The sequence below is a fragment of the Leuciscus leuciscus genome (assembly GCF_965113295.1).
Source record: "Leuciscus leuciscus genome assembly, chromosome: 14".
Classification (NCBI taxonomy): Eukaryota; Metazoa; Chordata; class Actinopteri; order Cypriniformes; family Leuciscidae; genus Leuciscus; species Leuciscus leuciscus.
This window is the reverse complement of record NC_138738.1, coordinates 2,342,688-2,365,646: the sequence shown is the minus strand read 5'-3', so window position 1 is coordinate 2,365,646 and position 22,959 is coordinate 2,342,688. Positions and strand designations below refer to the sequence as shown.

At 36.3% G+C, this 22,959-nt stretch overlaps 2 protein-coding genes across 3 annotated transcripts; both read right to left on the bottom strand.

Annotated features, from left to right (window-relative positions):
* Positions 1-290: 290 nt before the first annotated feature.
* Positions 291-16,132, bottom strand: ddx27 (DEAD (Asp-Glu-Ala-Asp) box polypeptide 27). Its single transcript, XM_082136389.1, has 21 exons — positions 15,823-16,132; positions 14,392-14,538; positions 14,253-14,312; positions 11,570-11,804; positions 11,438-11,478; positions 11,262-11,345; positions 9,064-9,169; positions 8,401-8,574; positions 7,271-7,421; positions 6,765-6,864; positions 5,691-5,832; positions 5,001-5,154; positions 4,836-4,917; positions 4,582-4,759; positions 3,678-3,784; positions 3,484-3,580; positions 2,734-2,825; positions 2,231-2,351; positions 2,050-2,140; positions 1,908-1,979; positions 291-1,004 (listed from the first exon to the last, which is right to left on the bottom strand). The coding sequence occupies exons 1-21, from the start codon at positions 15,907-15,909 to the stop codon at positions 989-991; spliced, it is 2,337 nt and encodes a 778-aa protein (XP_081992515.1). The 5' UTR covers positions 15,910-16,132; the 3' UTR covers positions 291-988.
* A 1,006-nt stretch (positions 16,133-17,138) lies between these two features.
* On the bottom strand, positions 17,139-22,455 carry snrpb (small nuclear ribonucleoprotein polypeptides B and B1). Of its 2 annotated transcripts, XM_082136555.1 has the most exons (7): positions 22,315-22,455; positions 20,835-20,986; positions 20,449-20,560; positions 19,444-19,596; positions 18,456-18,588; positions 18,124-18,249; positions 17,139-17,319 (listed from the first exon to the last, which is right to left on the bottom strand). In XM_082136555.1, exons 1-7 carry the CDS (start codon positions 22,315-22,317, stop codon positions 17,282-17,284), a joined length of 717 nt encoding a protein of 238 aa, XP_081992681.1. In that variant the 5' UTR covers positions 22,318-22,455; the 3' UTR covers positions 17,139-17,281. The 2 variants fall into 2 exon arrangements, with proteins under 2 accessions (XP_081992681.1, XP_081992680.1); XM_082136554.1 differs by lacking the exon at positions 17,139-17,319 and having other exon boundaries at positions 18,056-18,249.
* Between the last annotated feature and the right edge of the window lie 504 nt (positions 22,456-22,959).

The window sequence follows — 22,959 nt, the reverse complement described above, 5'->3', positions numbered from 1 at the left end:
GTGTGATTTCATCATAATTCTACAGATACTGCCAAGTGCCCTTAAAAAAAAAAAGGGGGAAATGAATACCATGTTTACATCTGGGTCAGACGTACATGCCATAACTGAGTAAATTATTTTTGCAGAGTCATAAATGAACATACAAGGTTGGTCTCATAGAGAATCTCACTAAAAACAGAAGCCTTATCTTGTTTTGCTTCTTTCGAGCTGAACGTGATTTATAATCACGGCGCAAAACTAAATAAAAGCTATATATGATATTTACACAAGTATTTAGTTCACTCAGCAAGTACTTGTGTAAATAGAAGCATTTTTATTGACTTTATATATTAATACAGCCAACATTCCCCACAGCAAATGTCTAAAATAAAACAAGTTTATTATACTTTATTTCAATGGTCCACTTTAGACATTCTACTAGCTTTAAGTAACTTTGCAACTATACATGTCAGCTAACTCTCAGAAGAGTTTCAGTAGAAAGGGTCGGGTTAGCAGAATAAGTGGAGTTGTAGTTGCAAAGTTACTTTTAAAGTGGATCATGGAAATAAAGTGTTAGGGTTAAAACTATGATCCAGGTTTATGATATACAGTAAGCATCTTTCCTGTGAAGAATGTGCGAGGGACGTGGGACGAGGGAGAGCTTCTCTCTGCATTATCTTCAAGGTCGGCTGATAAAGAAGACACAGATCCATTGTTTCACGTGGGCTGTAAAGAGGCTGTCTGTGATATTCTGGGCTCTCTGTTTGACTTCACCTCTATGAGACTCAATCTTCTCGTCCTGAAGGGATAGTTTGGCTTAAATCAAGGGGAAATAAGTCTTATTTCTGGAGCTCATTAGCCGTGGGTTATACACGTATCCTCTGCTCTACACATGCATGACAAACAGAAATACAGGTGTTCGGATGTTGAGTTTTATTGGAGGGATGATGATGATGATACAATGATAAAGAGGCAGATGTTCCTTTGAAGTTTTGCATCAGTCACGGCTTCACCTTCTTCTGAACCTGGAGAGACGCATAAAGGATTTAAGAGAAGACCGGCAGAAATTATGCTTTTTCCACCATTCACTAATTGTCTTGTATAAAACCTATCAAGACATTTGCTTTAGATTTACCTAAAATATACACATTTACTTAAGTCACAGTTTCTTACTACCTTCATTTCAGTTTAAGCAGTTCTGTAAATACACAATATCTATTCTCATTTAATACAAGGTCATTAAAACCAGTTTGTAAATAAAAAACACATTTACAGTATATGTGAGTATATGTATTTCATCATGTGTATGTAAACATTATTATTCCCTATGCAGGGAGCCTACATTAAATATATAAGGATTTGATTAAATGCATAATGGAACGTAGGAATAAAGAATTAAAAGTACAATGAAATGCAAGCATAAATAAATACATTTTATAAATGTATAAATAAATTTCTCACCCTTTATATTTCTTAATACTACTAAATACTTATGCTTATATTTAATTATTTAGTGATGTATAATACATTTTTCCATGATATACTGATTTGCTTTATGTTGTGCACTATTTTATTTCAAGGTTGTGAGTTTTTTTAATTCACATTTTATTTTAGAGGCCATTTTGTATGGCATTTCACATCATTTTTTATTTTACATGAAAAATGTATTTACTCATGCTTGCAAATTGTACTTTTATACATTTATTGCAATATTTCATGATGCATTTAATCATGTCAAATCCCTCCATAATTCCCAACCAATGCATTGTATTTTTTATTTATTTATGAAACATAAAAGTTAAATATCAAGACTTTGTTTTAACTTCATTTAACAGCACTTTGGTAATTAAGTGTTTCCGGATGCATGAAAAATGAGCACATCTACAATATCTAATCTGAATGTGTTTTAGGGAAATGCTAAATCTCACTTGGACTTTGACTTGAAGCGTCCTCCCTTCTTGTTTGGAAGGCCAAGTCTCTTCCTGTCCTCGAAGGACGGCCTGGACAGAGAAATCACTGTTAGACTCGGAGACAAGAATGAGAAACCTTGAAATGTGGAAGGCCACTCACCCGGCTCTGTACTGCTTCAGCGTCTTCTTGCTGGTGTTCGTCAGCTCCTTGTCAAACACAGACTTCTTCCTAGATTTGTTGGGTTTTTTAGCTGGAAGAAGAAGGTTCAGTCAGAGTTTGAACTCAAGGTTTGTGAGAATGTCAGTCTATGCTGGAGGATTACAGGCGTTTATTTGCGAACCTTTCTGAACGGGTTCGTCTTCTGGAACGACTCTGGCTCGCTTCGGCTTGCGGTCGCGTTTCGCTGCTCGTTCAGCGTACATCTGAGACTTCAGCACCTCGAACTGAGCTCTCTCCTCAGCCTGGTGTTCACACACACACACACACACACACACACGTTCAGCATTTCAAAACTCAAGTGAGTGGCACATCTGATGCATCATACAGTGCTCAAACTCCCAAGAAAAAATATGACCCATGGATTCATTACCAAGAGCAAATTTCATTTCTGATTTCTATTTTATTTAGTCCTATGTCAGCATTCAAAGCTATTTTAATGGCAAAAATTAATTTACAAAAATACAAATATCATATAAATACAATAAAAACCAAACAAACAAAAACAGCAAGTTTTTACAAGATTTTTTTTAATTAACATATGATTAAAAAAAAAATCCAAAACCTTTTCATGCATTATCTCACTAAATAAGTCCAGTTTACTTCAACTCAGGACTAAAGTCTCACCGTTAACTCTTTTCTCTTGCCCTGTTTCAGGAACTCTGCACGCTTTTTCTTTCCTCTCAGAGCAAAATCAAAATCCTGCAGCACCTTCGCCACTTTGACACAGAACAAGAAAATTAAAGACACATACAAATAATTATTGAATCGCAAAGAATTATTGAAAATCTGAGGTGTGAATGTGGTCATATAGAGTGGATTTGATTAATTTGGGGTCAATCATTTTATTTTTATTTTTTGACGAAATTAACACTTCTTCATCAAGAATGCATTAAATTGATCAAAAGTGACAAACACATTTATAATGTGACAAAAGATTATATATCAAATAAATGATGTTCTTATGAATTTTTTATTCAAAGAATCCTTAAAAAATAATTTTTGTCACAGTTTCCACAAAAATAGGAAACCGTTTTCAACATTGATAATAATCAGAAATGTTTCTTGAGCATCAAATCATCATATTAGAATGATTTCTGAAGGATCATGTGACACTGAAGACTGGAGTAACAATTCAGCTTTGATAACAGGAATAAATTACATATTTAACTATATATATATATATATTCACATAGAAAACAGCTATTTTATATAGTAATAATATTTCACATTTCAAATAAATGCAGCCTTGATGAGCAGAAGAGACTTCTTTTAAAAACATTAGAAAATCTTCCCGACCCCAAACTTTTGAGCTGAAGTGTGTTTGTGTATTCAAGACTTTGCTTCAGGAAAGAGCATGAACTGATGGAGACTCACTGCGGTCTTTCTTCCTCTCCTCGTGTGTCTGGAACCAGGTTCTGGGCGGCTGTTTCTCGTCTGCGCTCTGTGTTATCCTCTTCGTAGCTAAACTGATCTGGACACACACACACACACACACACACACCGTTTAATAGCACAGGAGTCGGTGTGTTTAATCAGACAGCTGAATGTTTGAGAGAAGAGTGTCAGACCTGCGCTTCTGAATGAGCCATTGCCTTTTCCTCCTTCTCCAAGCGTAACACTGCGTACACGTCCTTCTCCAGCTTCTCGATCAGATCACGAAACTTCAGAATCACCTCTGGTGACGTCAAACAATCAATTCACAACAGCTTTCCATTAGATTGTGATAAATAAATAAAAAGTTGCTGCCTTTATTTCCTACAGTATACGCACTGCTTCATTCCAGAGTTATTATCATTAACTAAAACTATTAAAAACATTTCTGTTAATTGAAATACAGCTTAAAAAAATATTTTAAGGTGAGGCACGGAAATTATTTCCTGTAAATGAATAAAAAATTTTTTTTTTTTATTAAATTAAATTAAAAAAGACAATAAAAAAAGTAATAATAAAATGACAAATGCACATAACAAAATTACAAATATTTTAACTTAAATCAACATGAAAACTAAAAGCTAATTCAAAATATTTATATTTATATATATTTATAAAGCAAACTAAAACAATTAAAATAGATTAAAAATAAATAAAGCTGAAATAACATCAAATATAATTATTAGATGAAAAACTTATATAAGAAATGTTGCCTCGACAAACAAATTTAGGTCAAAATACTTTATTTCAGTTTTAGTAATGAGGCAAAAATAAATAAATAAATATTTTTATAGTAAAAATGACAAAAGCACATAAAAAAAAATATTTTAAAAGAAATAAAGCTGAAATATAATAATTAATTTAAATCAATTTCAAGCAGTTTGTGATATTGGAAAAGGATTTAATAATTTTTATATAATTTTGATTCTAACCGATGTGCAATGTGTCATTTAGAGAGATTTATTAATCAGTTTGACAGATTTATTTAAATAAAAGAAAGATTTGGTCATAAATTGGGAGCATATTTTCCTCAGTCCTTACCTTGAGGAACGACACGAGCTTTGACGGGCATTTTGGCTTTTTTCACGATCTCTTTCATCATGTTCCTCTCAGTCTCGCCCACGAGAGACACGGAGCGGCCCACTTTACCCGCTCGGGCCGTCCTGCCGACCCTGTGCACGTAATGCTTGGCCGTGTTGGGCATGGTGAAGTTTATCACCTGCACACACACAGATGCATTCAGATATCGTGGCTTCACTAATATTAATACTCAGAGCAAACGAATGAGAACTCACAGTTTTCACCCCGTCTATATCCAGTCCTCTGGCAGCGACATCTGTGGCCACCAGAATATCAATCTGTTCATCCTTGAAACGCCTGAAACACAGAGACGTCTTTCGTTCAGCTCCTTTTAAAGGCAAATATTTGTGTTTTTAATCAGAGGAAACTGTTCACGGCACCTCAGACTCTCCAATCTCTGCGTCTGCGACAGGTTTCCATGAAGCTCGCCGACCTTTAACCCCATCAAACCCAGCAGAATGTGCATGCGATGAGCCTGTTTCTTAGTCTGAGTGAAGAGCATCACGTGATCCTGAAACGTTCTGGTGAGGAGAGCTGTGGACAGAGTCATGTGATGCTTTTAATGCTTTCCTTTAGTTTGTACATGTTCCTCATATCAAACATTAGCGGGAAAATTGTCTAAAATACCTCGTTTTTGTGTTGCAATGTTGCATGCATCCTTCATGGATATGCAGTGTTGTTATTGTTAACTAAAATTTAAATAATTTTTGGTAATTTCAAATGAAGCTGATATGCAATTAAATATAAATATTAAATGTAAAAAAAAAATGTTTGCCTTGACAAGCTGAAGAAACAATGTCTAAAACTAAAACTGAATTAAAAATAAAGATAAATAGAATTTTTTTTTTTTTTAATGATCAAAATAAAACCCAACTATAATAATATATATAAAAAAATTAAATAAAAACACTGACTGTGATCAGCTTATTAGAGCAACACACAAATGCCAAACTCTGCTGGAATAAATGTGAATGTCAGTGAGTCTCATGTGTGCTTCACGTGAGAAGAGTCACTTAAAAGGACGCGATTCAGACAGCAGACTATCAAGACCCCTCACTAGGGCACTTTACCTGCAACAATAGCCTCTCTGTCTCCCTCTTTATTGGGTCTGATCCTCACAAACTCTTGTCTGAGATACGGCGCCACGTCTGTGTTACTGTTCACAAAGATCCTCACCGGCTGCTTCAACGACACCGATGCCAAATCCTTCACCTGGAAACACATTCACAATACAACAATATAGATATGATTATAGCCACTAACAGACTAATATAGCCAACAATAGTGTTATATGTGGCACACAACCCATGTGATGATAGATATTATTATGTTTTGTCTATAAAGAATAAACCCTGATTTCGTCTCTCTCTAATATCAGCCAAATCAAACACTAGATCTGTCTGATACCAATATGATCACTGTTAAGAACTGGATGATTTTTATGGTAAAATGAGAAGATCTTAATTGATTTTGTCAGTAAAGAAATTAAATTAGAAACGGTGGTATTGTTATTTTAGTTTTATTAAATGTATTTATTTATTTAGTGGAATTTGTTCATCTTTACTTTATTTTTATGCATTTAATAATTTCTATCCATCTATCCTCCATCTATCCATCTATCCTCTATTTATCTATCCTCTATCTATCCATCTATCCTTACATCCGTGTATCTATCCTTACATCCATCTATATATCCTCTATCTATCTATCTATCTATCTATCTATCGATCGATCTATCTATCTATCTATCTATCTATCTATCTATCTATCTATCTATCTATCTATCTATCTATCTATCCTTACATCCATCTATATATCCTCTATCTATCTATCTATCTATCTATCTATCTATCTATCTATCTATCTATCTATCTATCTATCTATCTATCTATCTATCTATCCATCTATCCTTACATCCATCTATATATCCTCTATATATCTATTCTTCCATCGATCCATCTATCTGCTTGTCTGTCTATCTATCCACTCATCCATCTATTTTTCCATCCATGTCTGTCTGTCTGTCTAGCACAATATACTGTATTTGATTTCAAACCCTTCAACACTGGCTCCATCAGCATCTTTCAGAACACATGATTGGCAGTGGATAAAGTATCAGTAAAGCTGAAGATGAGCAGCATCACCTCCTCGCTCATGGTGGCTGAGAACAACATGGTCTGTCTCTGATAGGAACACATCCTGATGATCTCCTTCATCTGCTCCTCGAAGTACTCGTCCAGCATCCTGAGGAAAACACACATGTTAGGGATGTGACGGGGAGGATATTTCCCACCGGTTAATCGACACGTGACAACACCAGTAACACCGGTATCACTCTAATTTAAAGGCGAAAGTAAAATGCACGCGTCCATACGTGCATTCATAATGAATGGTCGATTTAATTGGAAGGTTGATGAAGGGCTTCTCATTAAAACCAGTAGAGCTCTTCCAAGCGCTTTTCCATAGGAATGAACTGAAAGCGCTCGGTTCGGCTCGCTCCCGTGGACACATTTTAGTTTCGCTTTCAAATTAGCACCAACTTGGGGGCGGATTGCTTGAATGATGAGCTCATTAGCCTATTATTAATTAATGAAAACAACAACAAAACAGTACAATGACAAATTCATAGCTGTAGAAGATTCCCTCTCACCTGTCGGCCTCGTCTAAGATGAGGATCTCGATCTGACTGAGCTCGAACGACGGCGTGTTGTGTAAGTGGTCGATCAGTCGTCCTGGTGTGGCGATCAGGACATCAGGACCCGCTCTCAGTGCCGCCTCCTGAGACTTCAGGTCCAGCCCACCTGACAGAGACACAAAACACCTCATTTACAACACTGATCCACTCGAGAGGTCTTGTTTTAGTGCAATCGCAAGTAAGAGCATGAGAAAGACAATTAAAGCAAAAGAGTCATTCATAACTGGTGATGTTATTGTTTACTAAACCTAAAACAACTAATATAAGAAAAATCCTTTAAAAAGCTGACATTTAAAAAAAATAATTATTGGATTAAAAAAATGAATTGGAAATAGAAATTAAAAGACAAACAGAAATAAATAAGCTAATTAAAATTTAAAAAGCACATCAAATTACTAAAACTATATAAAACTACAACAACCTATAAAAAAAATAGTTTAAAAAGAAATAACGCTGAAATAATAAAATATAATTATTAAATGAAAACCTTAAATATAATTATTAAATGAAAACCTTAAACTTAAACTTTCCTGGCAACTAAAAAAAAACAGAAATTAGCTTTAAAGCTATTGAAAAGGGTTTTAAAAAATTGTTGAAATAAAATAAAATTATTAGATAAATTTCCTAAATTAGAAATGTTGCCTTGGCAACTTTCTGAAATAAAATAAGTTTAGGTTGTTAATTTCTAAAATGACTAAAATAAAAAATAAAAGACAACAAGAAGTATAAAAAAATATTTTTAAAAAAGAGCAAAAACTAAAAATGACAAAAGCACATAAAATTACCGAAGCTTTAAAACTAAAACTATTGAAAATAGTTTACAAAAATTAACCTGAAATAAAATAAAATAAAGTACTTAGATGATTAACTTAATTAGAAATGCCTTGGCAACTTACTGAAATAAAATGTGTTTAGGGTGAAGTACTAAAATTACTAAAAACTTGAAATAAAAATAAGGCAAATAGGAATATTTGTAAAATACTTGAAGGTAAATGGATGTATAATTAAAAGATACACATAAAATTCATGACACTTAAACTGAAAAATGAAAAGTTAAAATCTAAAAGCTGTGAGGCGTCTCTTACCCACTGCCAGGCACGTGCTGATACTGGTGAACTGTGCCAGCTGACGGGCCACGGTGTGCACCTGGATGCCCAGCTCTCGGGTCGGCACCAGAACCAGCACTCGCGTCACCTGAGTCTCTCTCGGCTTGTAGATCAGACGCTCCAGAACCGGCAGCATGAAGGCTCCAGTCTTGCCTGAGACACACAACATACACACACACACACACACACACACAGTCAACTAAACATCACGGAGATTACAGTTACTGAGTACCTTATGCATATTTAGGTTGGTTGTTTATTTTTCTTCTTTCTTTCTTTGTATGTATGTAGGATCATTTATATTTTATGTTTGTGACTGTGTATAAAGTTACATATGTGCTTAGGTATGTCAATATGCCATTGTTTGTTTAGGTACAACATATACACATAGTTATCTGTATATACATGTGTGTATTTGTTTTGTTCCTTGTGATAATTGTCTTTGTTTTTTTATTTTAACCAGGGACGAGGGCCGCAAATTATCTTTAAGCTATATGCCCCATGTGCACGGCATCGGTTGTCTGTGTGTGACAATGCCCAGTGTATTGTCCCTGTTAAATAAACAAACAAAAATAAATAAAATAAAGCCGTAATATTAATATTCTTTCTGGTCAAATCAAACACAGACAGTGGAAGTCTTACCAGTGCCAGTGGCGGCACATGCACAGATGTCTTTTCCCAGAAGCCCCACAGGAACGCAGGCTTTCTGAATAGGAGTGGGCTGCTTAAAGCCCATAGTAGTGATGGCCTGAGGAAACACAAGGAAAACCACGTGAGATGAAACATCTTCTACTGAAGGTCCATCAGAAGCTACAATGTTTTATTTTGACGGCTTAGTTATGTTTCTCTTTAAAGGTATAGCGGAGGATCTTTCCAAATTTTAGATAAGACCCGCCCTCTCCACTTTTTGAAAAGTTTGATTGATTCACCAGAATGATTGACAATTAGGAGGACCAATAGTATAGGTTACCCACCAGGAAGTAAAACATCCTCCGCTATACCTTTAATGGACCATTACTATTTATAAAAGTGGTCATTTATTCCGATGGCACCATGTATTTATCTCAAGAAATTCTCCAGGTTATTGTCCCTAAAGCGTTTGTACGAGCTACTTGACATCATTTTGCAGCCTAAACCAACATTACTAGGTCAAAAGCGTCTGTAACGACTCAAAAATGGTCACTTGCAATCCATGATTGCTTTATGTAAGCAGGCAATAAGGCACTCGAGGCTATAGTGCTGTATCGTAAGCCGTGACTTATTCACCATACAGCACTAGCCTCGAGTACCTTACTGCTTTTATTAAACGGTTACCACACAATACAAATATTAAAGCCGAAAAATATGCATCTATGCAACTTTCATGAAGTAAAATCACTAAAAGTCTTCCTTCCGCTGGAAAAAATAGTCCCTGACCGTAAACAGCAACAGACGTTACATACATTATTTGGCCAATAGATGGCGGCAAACACTGTCTTTATGAGTGAGTGAGTCAGTGAAGACTTTCACACTGAAAGGACTCGAACTTGTGAACATGGAAAAGCAAGACAAATGTATAATGTCTAGCGTGTCACAGGGAAACCCCTCAACTGTTAAAAGGACAATATATTGATAATGACCTGAAGGAAAATGCTATATCTACAGTAAATGCAGGTACACTCGCTCTCTCACAATACTCTACTCTAGCTTTAATGAACAATATCAATGAGATCAAACATATCCTGCTGAGACCCAGAAATTTTTTATTTTTTTTATTTAGTTTTTTCCATGTTTTTTAGAGCATAAGAAACACATTATATATATACACATTTTTGAAAATTTATATTTTATTCATATGTTATGCTATGTCCTTTGTAGTGGACACCAGGACTCGGTTGTTAAAAAAAATTAAATGACATGAAATTATATGTATAGGCAAAAAATTTTTATAATTTCAATCACCAATAAATTTGGGGGTTTCAGGATTTTTTTTAAACCAAAAATTGTATAAAGATAATTCTCAACTATGTTATGAAAGATATAATGGAATGAATGGATACATCCATTCAATGCAATCTCTCTATACACTGTATCTGCACATTCATGTGTTCTTGGAGCAACATTTAATGAAAAAAGAAGTGTAATAATTGGAGTAATAATTAGCAACATTTTAATAATAATAATATTATTATAGGAATATTGATGTATAACTTATTTCCATATTCACTTGTTGTGTCTCACAGAATGCCTGATAAACATGATGTAAGTCCTGATGTCTCTACATGTATGAAATCAATGCCCTGTTCTGGAACAGAAAGTCATGTTTTGATTTTAAACCCCATAACGTTTTCCTGAGATGTTGGTTTATGAAATACAATTTGAAAAGTAGTCCGATTTAGATTATAATTACATTATATTATCATATTTCCATAAGAGTGCTACATTTGATCGCTAAATTAATGTCAGGCATTTTTAAAGACCAAGGAGTTGTTGTTTTCATGGTGAAACCTCCAAACATTTGGTGTTTCTGAAAAGTCCTGAATGTGCTCTTCACAGGACACCCAGGTGTGACATGTGACATGTATGATGTCAGAGAAATCCACTGAAAAAATAATGTCCACTACAGTAGACAAAAGTCTATTCCTGGGTCCCAGGAGGATGTGTTTAAGTTGCTAAGAGTGGTTGCTAGGGGGTGTTGTGTAGTGATACATAGAACCGTTGGTGTGAAGCGGTCACAGCCGTGTTTTATCGTGAACCAATCAGAATCAAGGATTGGAACTCACCGTTTTATAAATATTGATGTAAAAGTGCATATATGAAAAGTGTATTACATGAAATTAATAATTAATCGTGAGTCTGACCTTCAGTAAAGGTCTGGATAGATTCATATCCGGGAAGGTGAGATTATCGTCATACTGGGAAGCGTCTTCAAAAAAAGCTTCCGGCTGGAAGAAAGTGCAGGAGTGAAACACTGAGAACATCATAATCATGTGAGATTTATTCCATAAACTACTCAAGAAAACTGATTCCAACTCACAATTTTCCTCTTGCCCTTCTTCTGTTTTTCTCTCACAGTGTCTGGAAGAAAAGAAAGGATGAAATAAATCAACACATTTATAGAGAAGAGAAGAATACAAAAGGGTGTTTGGATTGTCGTTCTTCCACATACCGGCTTTTTTCAGCACCTCTTCATCACCTGATGAGAACTCGTCTTCCTCCACCTCATCATCATCATTATCATCATCTCCAGCAGATTCTTTATTGTTATCGTCATTTTCATCCTGTTCTTTATCATTCTCCTCCTCATCATCATCTTCATCATCTTCATCGTCATCATCATCGTCATCATCGTCTTCCGGTTTAGAGGCTGGAGTTTCTGTTTTCTTGTTTTTTAGAGTTTTCTCCTGCAGATGCAAAAATATGACAAACATGTTACATTTCTTGAAGTTAAAATGATTTCCAAACAAACAAATCTTTAACAAATACTGTAACAATACGCACTTAATATTACTGAATATCGAGACACTTAATATTCAGAAATATTATCGATTTGCACTGACACTATCAGCATCGGATGAGAACAAAACTCACACTCAACAAAACAAAAAACTCCATTGAGATGCTGAATAATTGTTTCATAATTGAACAATTTGTTTCATAACTGATGTCTGTGTGTGGGAAGTCAGAAGTTTGTGTGTGTGTGTGTGTGTGTGTGTGTGTGTGTGTGTGTGTGTGTGTGTGTCTGTGTGTGTGTGTGTGTGTGTGTGTGTGTGTGTGTGTGTGTGTGTGTGTGTGTGTGTGTGTGTGTCTGTGTGTGTGTGTGTGTGTGTGTCTGTGTGTGTGTGTGTGTGTGTGTGTGTGTGTGTGTGTGTGTCTGTGTGTGTGTCTGTGTGTGTGTGTGTCTGTGTGTGTGTGTGTCTGTCTGTGTGTGTGTCTGTCTGTCTGTGTGTGTGTGTGTCTGTCTGTGTGTGTGTGTCTGTCTGTCTGTGTGTGTGTGTGTCTGTCTGTGTGTGTCTGTCTGTGTGTGTCTGTCTGTGTGTGTCTGTGTGTCTGTGTGTGTGTGTGTCTGTGTGTGTGTGTGTCTGTGTGTCTGTCTGTCTGTGTCTGTGTGTGTGTGTGTGTGTCTGTCTGTGTCTGTGTGTGTGTGTGTGTGTGTGTGTGTGTGTGTGTGTGTGTGTGTGTGTGTGTGTGTGTGTGTGTGTGTGTGTGTGTGTGTGTGTGTGTGTGTAGCCCCTTTCACACAGCACGATGATCCCGGCAAATTGCCGTGAAATTGCCAGAACATCTTCTGTGTGAACGCATGCAAAATGCATGCAGTTTTGTTCATTAACCGCTAGATGGCCTAAAGACACTATTGTCTTCAGTAGAGCGGCTTTACAGCAGAATACGAAGTTTATCATTGATTGTGTTATTTGCATGTTTATTACTCTGAAGCAATATGTGACCCTGGATGACAAAACCAGTCAATTTTGGATCAATTTTTTAATTGAGATTTATACATCATACGAAAGCTGAATAAATAAGCTTTCCATTGATGTGTGGTTTGTTATGATAGGACAATATTTGTCCGAGATACAACTATTAGAAAATCTGGAATCTGAGGCAAGAAAATCTCCTTTAAAGTTGTTCATTTATGCTGGCGATTGTGCTGCATTCACTCACAAAAATAAATGTTTTATACATTTACGGTAGATAATACACAAAGTATCTTCATGGAACATGATCTTTACTTAATATCCTAATGATGTTTGCCATAAAAGAAAAATCGATAATTTTGACCCATACAATGTATTGTTGCACAAATATACCCGTGCGACTCGTGACTGGTTTTGTGATCTAGGGTCACACTCACATATAGGGCCCTATCTCGCACCCAGCGCAATTGACTTTGTACAGCGACGCATGTATCATTCCTATTTTGCACCCGACGCACAGCGGACTTTTCCCTCCACAGACGCACGTCGGTTAACTAAGAAATACACTTGCGCTCCCAGGGGCGGTTCAGCGAAAAGAGGAGGCGTGTTCCGGCGCAAACGTTCCCTGGTGCTATTTTGCAGGTTTAGAAAACAATTCCGCCACTGACCGAAAAAATCTAGTTTAAAGTCAGTGGCGCGTTGCGCATGATATTCATATGCTATTTTAAGGGTGCATGCTTGGCCATAATCAATGTAGCGTGTGCACAACACGCATACACTTTTATTCTCTCACACAGAAGCAGCAGTTCTCATTTTTTCAAATCATACATTATTTAGATAGATAGATAGATGGATGGATGGATGGATAGATAGATAGATAGATAGATAGATAGATAGATAGATAGATAGATAGATAGATAGATAGATAGATAGATAGTTTATTATAAAAGCATAAATCTAGCTTACACATTTACCCAAATGATCATACGCTGTTTAACCGAAGCTAATTTGGGTGTGTTTCTCCATCCCCAATGTCACTTCTCTGTGTTTTACGGCCCTGACGAGAACGTCGGTCTCCTCGGCTGTGAACCGCTCCTGGCGTGAGTCTGGCAAATCCGCCGTTATAATAGCAATCCGCCATGGAACAAGCGCGCCTGCTCTTAAAGGGAATGTGAGATGACGCTCTGATTGGTTTATTTCATGTTACGCCCAAACCACACCTATGAATAATGAAGCTACTTCAGACCAACACATTTTAGATTTGCATCGGGCGCAAGAGTCATTTATCCCGCCGGTATAATAGCAACAGCGCCGAGACCCGCCCACAAAGTTACTTGCGTTTCGCGCTTAATACTTGCATTTCAGATCGTTAAAATAGGGCCCATAGTGTATAAAGCACTATTTATATAAAGGTGACGTGACTCAACATTGTCTTACCTCAATTTTGCGCTTTTTCCGCACTTTCTCGATCTTTTCGTCCAGAGTCGTGGCCGCTTTCTGAAAAAGAGCGAAAGAAGAGATGAAGATCCGACCCGAGCCACACACGCATCACTCCGTCCGTGTGAATCTCACTCACCCTCTTCTTCAGCTGAGCCATCACGTCATCCATCGCCCAGTCTCCGCTGTACAGGCCATCTCGCTCTCCAAACTCAAAGTCAGCGCTGAAGTCTCCAGTGCGGCCCTTCAGCGCACGCTTCTCTTTACTCAACACAATGGGCTGATCCTGGACAAACACAAGCCATGCTAGAGTCATGATGCGAATACCTTAAAATATACCATGGTGAGGAAATTCGTGTGCAATGGTATTTACATTAATCGTTAAAAGATGGCGATCTAAAGCAAACCCAAATTATAAATCTATAGTAAGTATATGTCAATCAATCAATATTACTCAGTACTTATTTGAGTAAGTACAATGTAACTACATCACCTTAAAATAAAGTGCGTTACACTTTATTTTAAGGTGTCATTGTTACATTGTAATTATACATATTAGTATTGAGTAATATTAAGCAACTACATGTACTTACTATAGGGTTAGGGTAGGATTAGGGTTTGGTTGAGGGTTAATTGCATGTAATTGTGCATCATTTAATGTTATTACTAAGTACATGTAACGTGTAACAAGGTCTGTAAAATAAAGTGTTACCCATTTTTAGGTAACACTTTATTTTACAGTGTCATTGTTACATGTAGTTACTATAGTAATAACTATTAATTATGCATAATTACATGCAACTAACCCTAAACCAAACTCTGATCCTAACCCTAAACCAAACTCTGATCCTAACCCTAAACCAAACTCTGATCCTAACCCTAGAGTAAGTACATGTAGTTGCTTAATATTACTCAGTACTTAAATGTATTTATTACACTGTAACAAGGACACCTTAAAATAAAGTATTCTTTTTTTAAATATGACTTCTATTCAGGAAGGATGAATTCAATTCTTCAAAAGTGCCAGTAAAGACATGTATAATGTTACTAAACAAAACATTTTGGGTCTAACAAACCCATTTTTATTTCAGCTTTACTTTGAGTTAATTTGGCACATCAAGTTAAAATAAGTGAAAATGTGAAATGCTTCATTGACGAGCTCTAATTAAATTAGCTCGTTTTTTATATTTTATTTTATTTCAAGTAAGGACAATGTTTGTTTTTAGTTTTAACTATTTGTCAAACAGTTTTGCCATTGTACATCCTCAAAAAAACATGATGCACATCACAAAACACAGTATTACCACAGTATTACCATGGTACATCCCCAGATCATCATAATGTGCTTCAAAAACATGGTAAATCTCCATATAAAGTAATATTATAATGACACAGATCACAAAACATGGTATTATCACAGTAAGTTCCCCAGAACACAGCACTACGCCTTTAAACAACATACTATTACCATGATGCACTTCCCAAAACATGGTATTATCATGGTAAAGGCCCCAAAATAAATAAAAACCTGTTGAATTTTCAGTGTATCTGAACTGTAAACTGAACTTACGTCTTCATCATCCGACGCTGAGTCCGGCTCATCTGGCACTTCAACATCTTCATCAATAGTTCTGATCAAATCCATATCAGAAAACATGTGTGCTGTACAACTCACAGGCTGATAACTACAACAGAGCACTAATAACTATTATTAGTGACTACTTATAAGGTAAATCTGAGCTGATATATTTTTTTTCTTCATAAAATACAGCCGGTCATATAGTCTCACAAATCATAAACATATCTGTGTCTGATTGACACACTAACAGCTCTGCATGTTCATAAACACACACGTGTGTCGCTGAACTGAAGCAGCGGAAGTGCGTCATTCTCAGTGGCTGCGGCGGAAACCGGAAGCTACACTGACACCTACAGGCACGGAGGACCAGACGATTGGTTAAAGAGACAGTTCTCCCAAAAAAAATAATAATTAATTCTGCCATTTACTCGCCCTCAAATTGTTCCAAACAACACAAAGATATTTGGAAACATTTTTGTGACCAAGCAGATCTCACGCCCTATTAACTACCATAGTACTGTTTGCCCTACGCTACAGTAGTCAACAGGGGCAAGATATGCTTGGTCACAAAAATTCTTCTAATTATCTTCCTTTGTGTTCAGCAGAACAAAGACATTTATACAGGTTTGGAGCAACTTGCAATTACAGATTTTTTAATTTTTGGGTGAACTGTCCCTTTAAGAGACCACCTCTTCCAACAACACATTGTGAAACGGGAAATTTAAATGAACAATATATGGTAAGCTGAGTCTGTAGAGGGTTGTAGATCTAAAATAAACAATCTCTGAACACAAAAAGTGATTTAAAAATGATTTACTTTCAGGAAAATCTATTTGATGCAAGTGCCAGACCTTATATTACAACCTGACAGAAGACATGCATATTATTAAACACACTTTAAATCATATAGTGGAGGTTCAGTTACAATGAACTCATTCAATGCTGTAATAAATTTTTTGGAAAAGGCTTTTTCTCAGTGCAATGCCTCTCATAACCCAGTATTTAAAGAAAGCTGAACTCTGCAAATGTGTAACTATAGTTTTCTACTTTAACAGTTCTTGAATATTACACATCACTAAACTCTAAATATGAACTATGCATCATCCAAACATGCAATTGCATTGCTGTATATTCTACAAGAAACCATATGCATAAATCAAACATGCCATTTATGAGATGCATTATGAGTTTGTGTGATAATGCATGTTTTTTAGGCCATTTAGTTGCATCAAGTAGTAAACCAGCTCAGCTCATAGTTTATTGCATGTTTAATTGGCATAATTTAAGAGAAAAACACAAGAGTCATATTAAAACATAACTGTCAAATTAGACACTTTATTATTTAAAAAAAAAGTAACAATACAAAAATCAAACTATACAAGAACTTGCAGCCAAACTTTCCTGTACAAGGAATAGACGGATCTCAAACACGTTAGTCCAGCGCTGAGGTTTACGGTCTGGGAGGACGCATGCCTGGAGGAGGAGGACCTGGAGGAGACACACAGTTACAATCACTGTAGAAACATGGTGACACTTTACAATACGGTTCATTAACGAACAACATGAACTGACAATGAGCAGTTACACTATTTTAAGGTGTCATTGTTACAGTGTAATTATATATTTAAGTACTGAGTAATATTAAGCAACTACATGTACTTACTATAGGGTTAGGGTAGGATTAGGGTTAGTTGTATGTAATTATGCATCATTTACTGTTATTATTATGGTAAGTACATGTAACAAGGACACTAAAATAAAGTGTTACCCAATGAGCAATACCTTTGTTAAAGTATTTATTCATCTTTGTAAAACAAATTGCTTTTCATGTTAGTTCTCAGTGCATTAATATTAACAAATACAACCTTTGATTTTAATAATGTATTAGTAAATGTTGAAACTAATATTAAACTATTAATAAATGCTGTAGAAGTATTTTTCATTCTGGTTCATGTTAACTAGATTCAGACTGTTTTATTTAGTGCCATGTCTTGCATGTCAAAGCTATTTTCATGGCAAAAATTAAATTACAAAAATAAAAATATCATATAAATACAATAAAAACAAGACAAACAAAAACAGCAAGTCATATTATACAAGCGTGTTTTTTTTTATTTTAAATTTGTTAATTTTACATTTAATTTTTTTTTTTTAATTACCATGTTTAAAAAAAATCCAAAACCTTTTCAGCTATTCATAGTTAACTAATGAACCTTATTGTAAAGTGTTGCCAGAAATATTAACCATGCATTGTCATTAAGATGCATGCAAGCTTAACTAAACCGGCTTTACCTCTCATTCCAGGTGGCGGCGGCCTCATGCCAGGAGGAGGCATTCCCATCGGAGCGCCGCGGCCGGGTGGCATTCCCATCGGGGGTCCCATGGGTGGCCTCATGCCTGGAGGAGGTCCCATCATCCCTGCGGAAGAGGCATGAGCACAAGCGTGAGCGTTAACCATCACACAACCGGATGAGTGTCTGATACTCCGCCATGTGATTCTGAGCTCAGTGTAATCCTGCTTCCACATCATCGGTCTCAGAAGACATTTCTGTCATCACAGCTGGCGAATCAGCACGGCCATCAGAAAGACACACCGTAACTGAGGAACACTGAGACGTTCTCACCTGGAGGAGGAGCTCCTCTGCCCATCGGCGGGGGGGGTCCGGCACGGCCTGGAGGATACTGGGTGGGAGCGCCGGCTATACTGGCACCAGCAGCGGCCGCCGCAACTGTGCCTCGACCCTGAGGGGTCATGACCTGAGACACACAGAGAGAGATGCAGTGTGTTATTAAGAGAAGGACAGCTGGGTTTCCGTGCAAATCTGGCACAAAATACAGCAAAACCCATCAAAAGGAAAATACATTTAAATATCAACATTGTAATAAAATAAACCAGTGTTTAAAGTTGTATCAAATGTCAGTGGAATTGTTCCATGGACTCAATTTATTAAATAAAAATTAAATATTGTTTATTAGTCATGCTTTTATATAATGCATATTTAGTGAAACCTATTTTGAAAAATAAAAAGCCATTTTAAAAACCTGTTCCATGGACCTTTTTTCTCAATTAAAACATTATATATTGTTTATTAGTCATGCGTATATAATGCATATAAATTAAAATATTTGTTTATTTAGTGAAACACCCATATTGAATAAAAGCCATAAAAAAGTAACCTAATTTATGTTCTCAGTTAAGAAAAACAAAGACATACAAAAGAGGAAAAAAAAAAAAATCAATTTGTGATAAAATAATTTGTTTTAAGAGTTCTGACATGGTTTTACTGCATTGCCCAATTTCACTCAAATTCTTAGTATATTAGTGAATTTAACGTAGCAAGAACTATATTAGAAATTGTCAAAAATCTGTGAAAAAGGTGCACATCTGCCAACAGAACAAATAAAGTTAACAGGGAAAAAATAATCATGTATAACGAAATGATAAAATACATCATGAAATGCTGCAATTGAAGTATAATAGGCAAGCCTAAGCAAAGTGCAATAGATCATTTATTATGTGAAAAAACTCCCAAAAATGTAAACGCACACTGTGAAATAAACGTTAAACAATGCAAATCAGGATAATGAATGCATCTCAGATTATAGTGATACCTGTTGTGACGGGCCGCCGACTCCTCTGACGGGTCCTGCGAGTCCAGCGGGAGCCTGTGCCATCGGTGCTCCGGCGGGAACACCTCGACCGGCCGCTCTGCCCACACCTGGACCTCCAGCCACTCCGGCCAGCGGCACGCGGGCGATGCCAGTCTGTCACACCACACAAACAACACACGTCAATCTCTTCACTCACAACAAGCCAATCAAATGAGTCCGAATGCAGACTCCTGACAGAGCGCCGGTTCCTCACCACTGTCACCTTTCACCTTTGTTGCCATTGGCTTGCTTAGTTGGGGACATTACATTCAACATTTAATTTAATATCCAAAAATATTATTGATCTGCCTGCATTGACACCATTAGATTTACGAACTGAACTGGTCGATGACATCACGTGTCTGTCTGTCTCAAATTCAAGGACTTTCCAGGTCCAGTACCCTCAAATTCAATAACTTAATGTGGGGACACACTTCAAGAGAGAGCAAGGTTACATCGTGTTACTTTGGAAGATACATTGTTACAGTTTTGCGTGCATGAACGTCATGGCAACGTACAACACAAAGTACCTCACGCAACATAACACATAAATGTGCGTAACTAGCGTGGAGCAGAGGCCACGAAACATTAGCGGACCGGAGGGAATATGGAATTTAAAGAAAACTTCACACACAAAATAAACTCAAGCACTTTCAAGGACCTGGAATTATGATTTATGAATAATAAAATTATTATTTATGTTTTGTTTGTTTTACAACAAAAACTTTCCAGGGCCTTAAAACTTTTTTCAGATTCACAAACTTAAGGACCCGTGGAAACCCTGTAAATTAATAACTTTTTTTTACAACAAAATGAACCATCACTGAACTTAAAGCTGGACTGTGACGCCATTTTCTTCTGGAAAACAAACTTTGTCGCATTATTTTCCTGTTATCTCGGTAAAGCTGCTTTGAAACACTCTGTATTGTAAAAAGCGCTACATAAATAAGTGTGACTTTGACTCACGTCTTTAGGAGGAGGTCCTTCTACAGTCATGGACACGAGATTCTCTCCTCGGAGCAGAACCAGACCCAACACCCTCTTCTCCTCTCGCTCCGGCTGCTTGGAGTTCTTGGGTCTGTGAAGGACATGGATTGACATGTGTGACTCTGGATCACGTCGCCAGTCTCGAGTCACATGGGTATATTTGTGCAACAATACATTGTATGGGTCAAAAATGGATGCACGTTTTTAGGCTTCAAAATCTCAGGCTCGATTAACTCCCATTATAAAGCTGGGAAGATCCAGGATGTGTTTTAATATAACTCTGTGTTTGGCTGAAAGAAGAAAGTCATGTACACCTAGGATGGATTTTTGGGTGAAATAAACCTCGAGGTTTCACAAGGACTCACTTGATCTTCCTGAACTCGTCACAGTCGCACAGGATCAGGTTCATGTGTTTGTCGAACGCTTTGAACGTGCCGATGAAGATTCGCCCGTCCTGCAGGATACAGCGCATCCGAAAGTCGATGTGCTGCAACATCTTACTGCTCTTGCCGACCGTCTGAAACACAAAGAGAAAAGAGTTCAAGTTAGAGATGCGTCATAAGAACATCATCAGCTGATTGTCTGTATTAGTAGATATTGCCGGCAAAGAACATTTTTCAACTTTTTATCATAACAAATTAAAGAAAACTATCAATAATGTTTACTCCGTTGTGTTTTGGTGGCTGATTTACAATTATAGAGGTAATATGAATGCCTAAAGCATTGATATCATAAAAATAGCATCATCAACAAAGACCGAAATAATTGTAAAATAAAAGTCCTTCCGTCTAGAGCAGAGGACATGAAAACGTAAACAATACACCAATAAAGCTACAAATAGTGGTGCAAAACACTAGTCACTAAACTGAATAAAAATGTATAATAATGTGAATGCCTAAGCATTGAAATCCGTTTATAAACAAACTATACGCTGATTTCACGCAGCCGCCATTTTGAAATCGAAAGTGAGGCTCCGGTGGGAAGAACCCCGGAAGTAAAGATAAACAACAATGCCTTGGATTACCAACCTGAAGCTGCTGCCGCGATTTACACTATTGGATGTTACTATTCAATATAGGATATGTATATAGTTCATTCCTGCTTCTTTTTTTACATTCTGAATTAGATATAAAAAAAATATTTTATTTATAAATGAATTTCACTGTATGTAGTCTAAAGTAGGAAATAAATGTATGTACATTTTTAGAATTGACACACCATCATTAAACACAACAATACGCCATCGCATTCACGACTCTCCTGTGATTAAAGGCGACTCTTCCGGTTTTCTTCCCACCGGAGCCTCGCTTTCGATTTCAAAATAACGGCTGCGTGAAATCAGCGTATTGGCGACAACAGCGGTTTGAGCAAAATAAGAGTCTACTTCCGGTTAGAGCTGCACAACTGACTTGAGCAGAGGACATGAAAACGTAAACAATACACTTATACAGCTAAAAGAAAGCAACTTTATTTATTAAAATGCATCAAAACTTATATAATAATGTTCGATTAATTGATTTAAATCGAAGCCTTGCGCTAGAGTTCGGCTGCGAGAGCACACAAACGGCGCTCATTCATTCCCCTAACTGGATTTTAGAGAATTATTTCTGAATTTTATTATACAAACATTTCAGGAATAAACTACAATAAATAATGTGCTTTATATCACTTATGTAGTGTTTCCGGCTGATTTTTTTTCTTAAGACACTACAAGCAGTTTTGCACTACGTATCAACAACGTATTGGAAACTCAAGACATTTTTTATAACAAATCCTAACAAATCAATAGAAATATTAAGATAATTGGTTAATCACACACTAATAAGCTAAACAATTAAGTCTTACCATGGTTGCTGTTAGGATGGCTCCGATTAATATCGGATTCTGCCAAACAAGGTTTAAAAATTGACCCGCGAAGCGCCGCTGAGTCCTTTAATGGAGGCGAAGCGGAAGAGAGTGCGACAGGAGAAGAGTCCGACCGGAAACACGAAACACGATCTAACGTTCCCTTCTTCCTGTTTGTTATTTTTACGATAAAGTGTCTTCAAAAATTTCTAAAAAAATACAGGAACAATAGCATACAAAATATGACACAATAAGGAAATAAAAACAACAATATAATTTATCATAATTTAAAAACTTAATTTTTTATTTCTCTTATTTATTTCTATATTTTACTTTAAAAAATGAATGTAGTCGGCTAAGGTTTATATTACATTAATTAAATTGTTTAATCTTTCTTCAAAATTAACAAGGTCAATTGCCCACAACAGAACACAGAATATAGTTGTTATACAGCTGGAGACAGTGTTACAAACCATTTTTATATACAGCATATATATTATTTTAATTATACTACAGAACATAATATATACTATACTATTCAAAAGAACAGCATTTATTTAAAATAGAATATTTTCTAACATTATACATGTCTTTACTGTAACTTTTGATCAGTTTAACTCATCCTTGATGAATAAAAGTATTGAT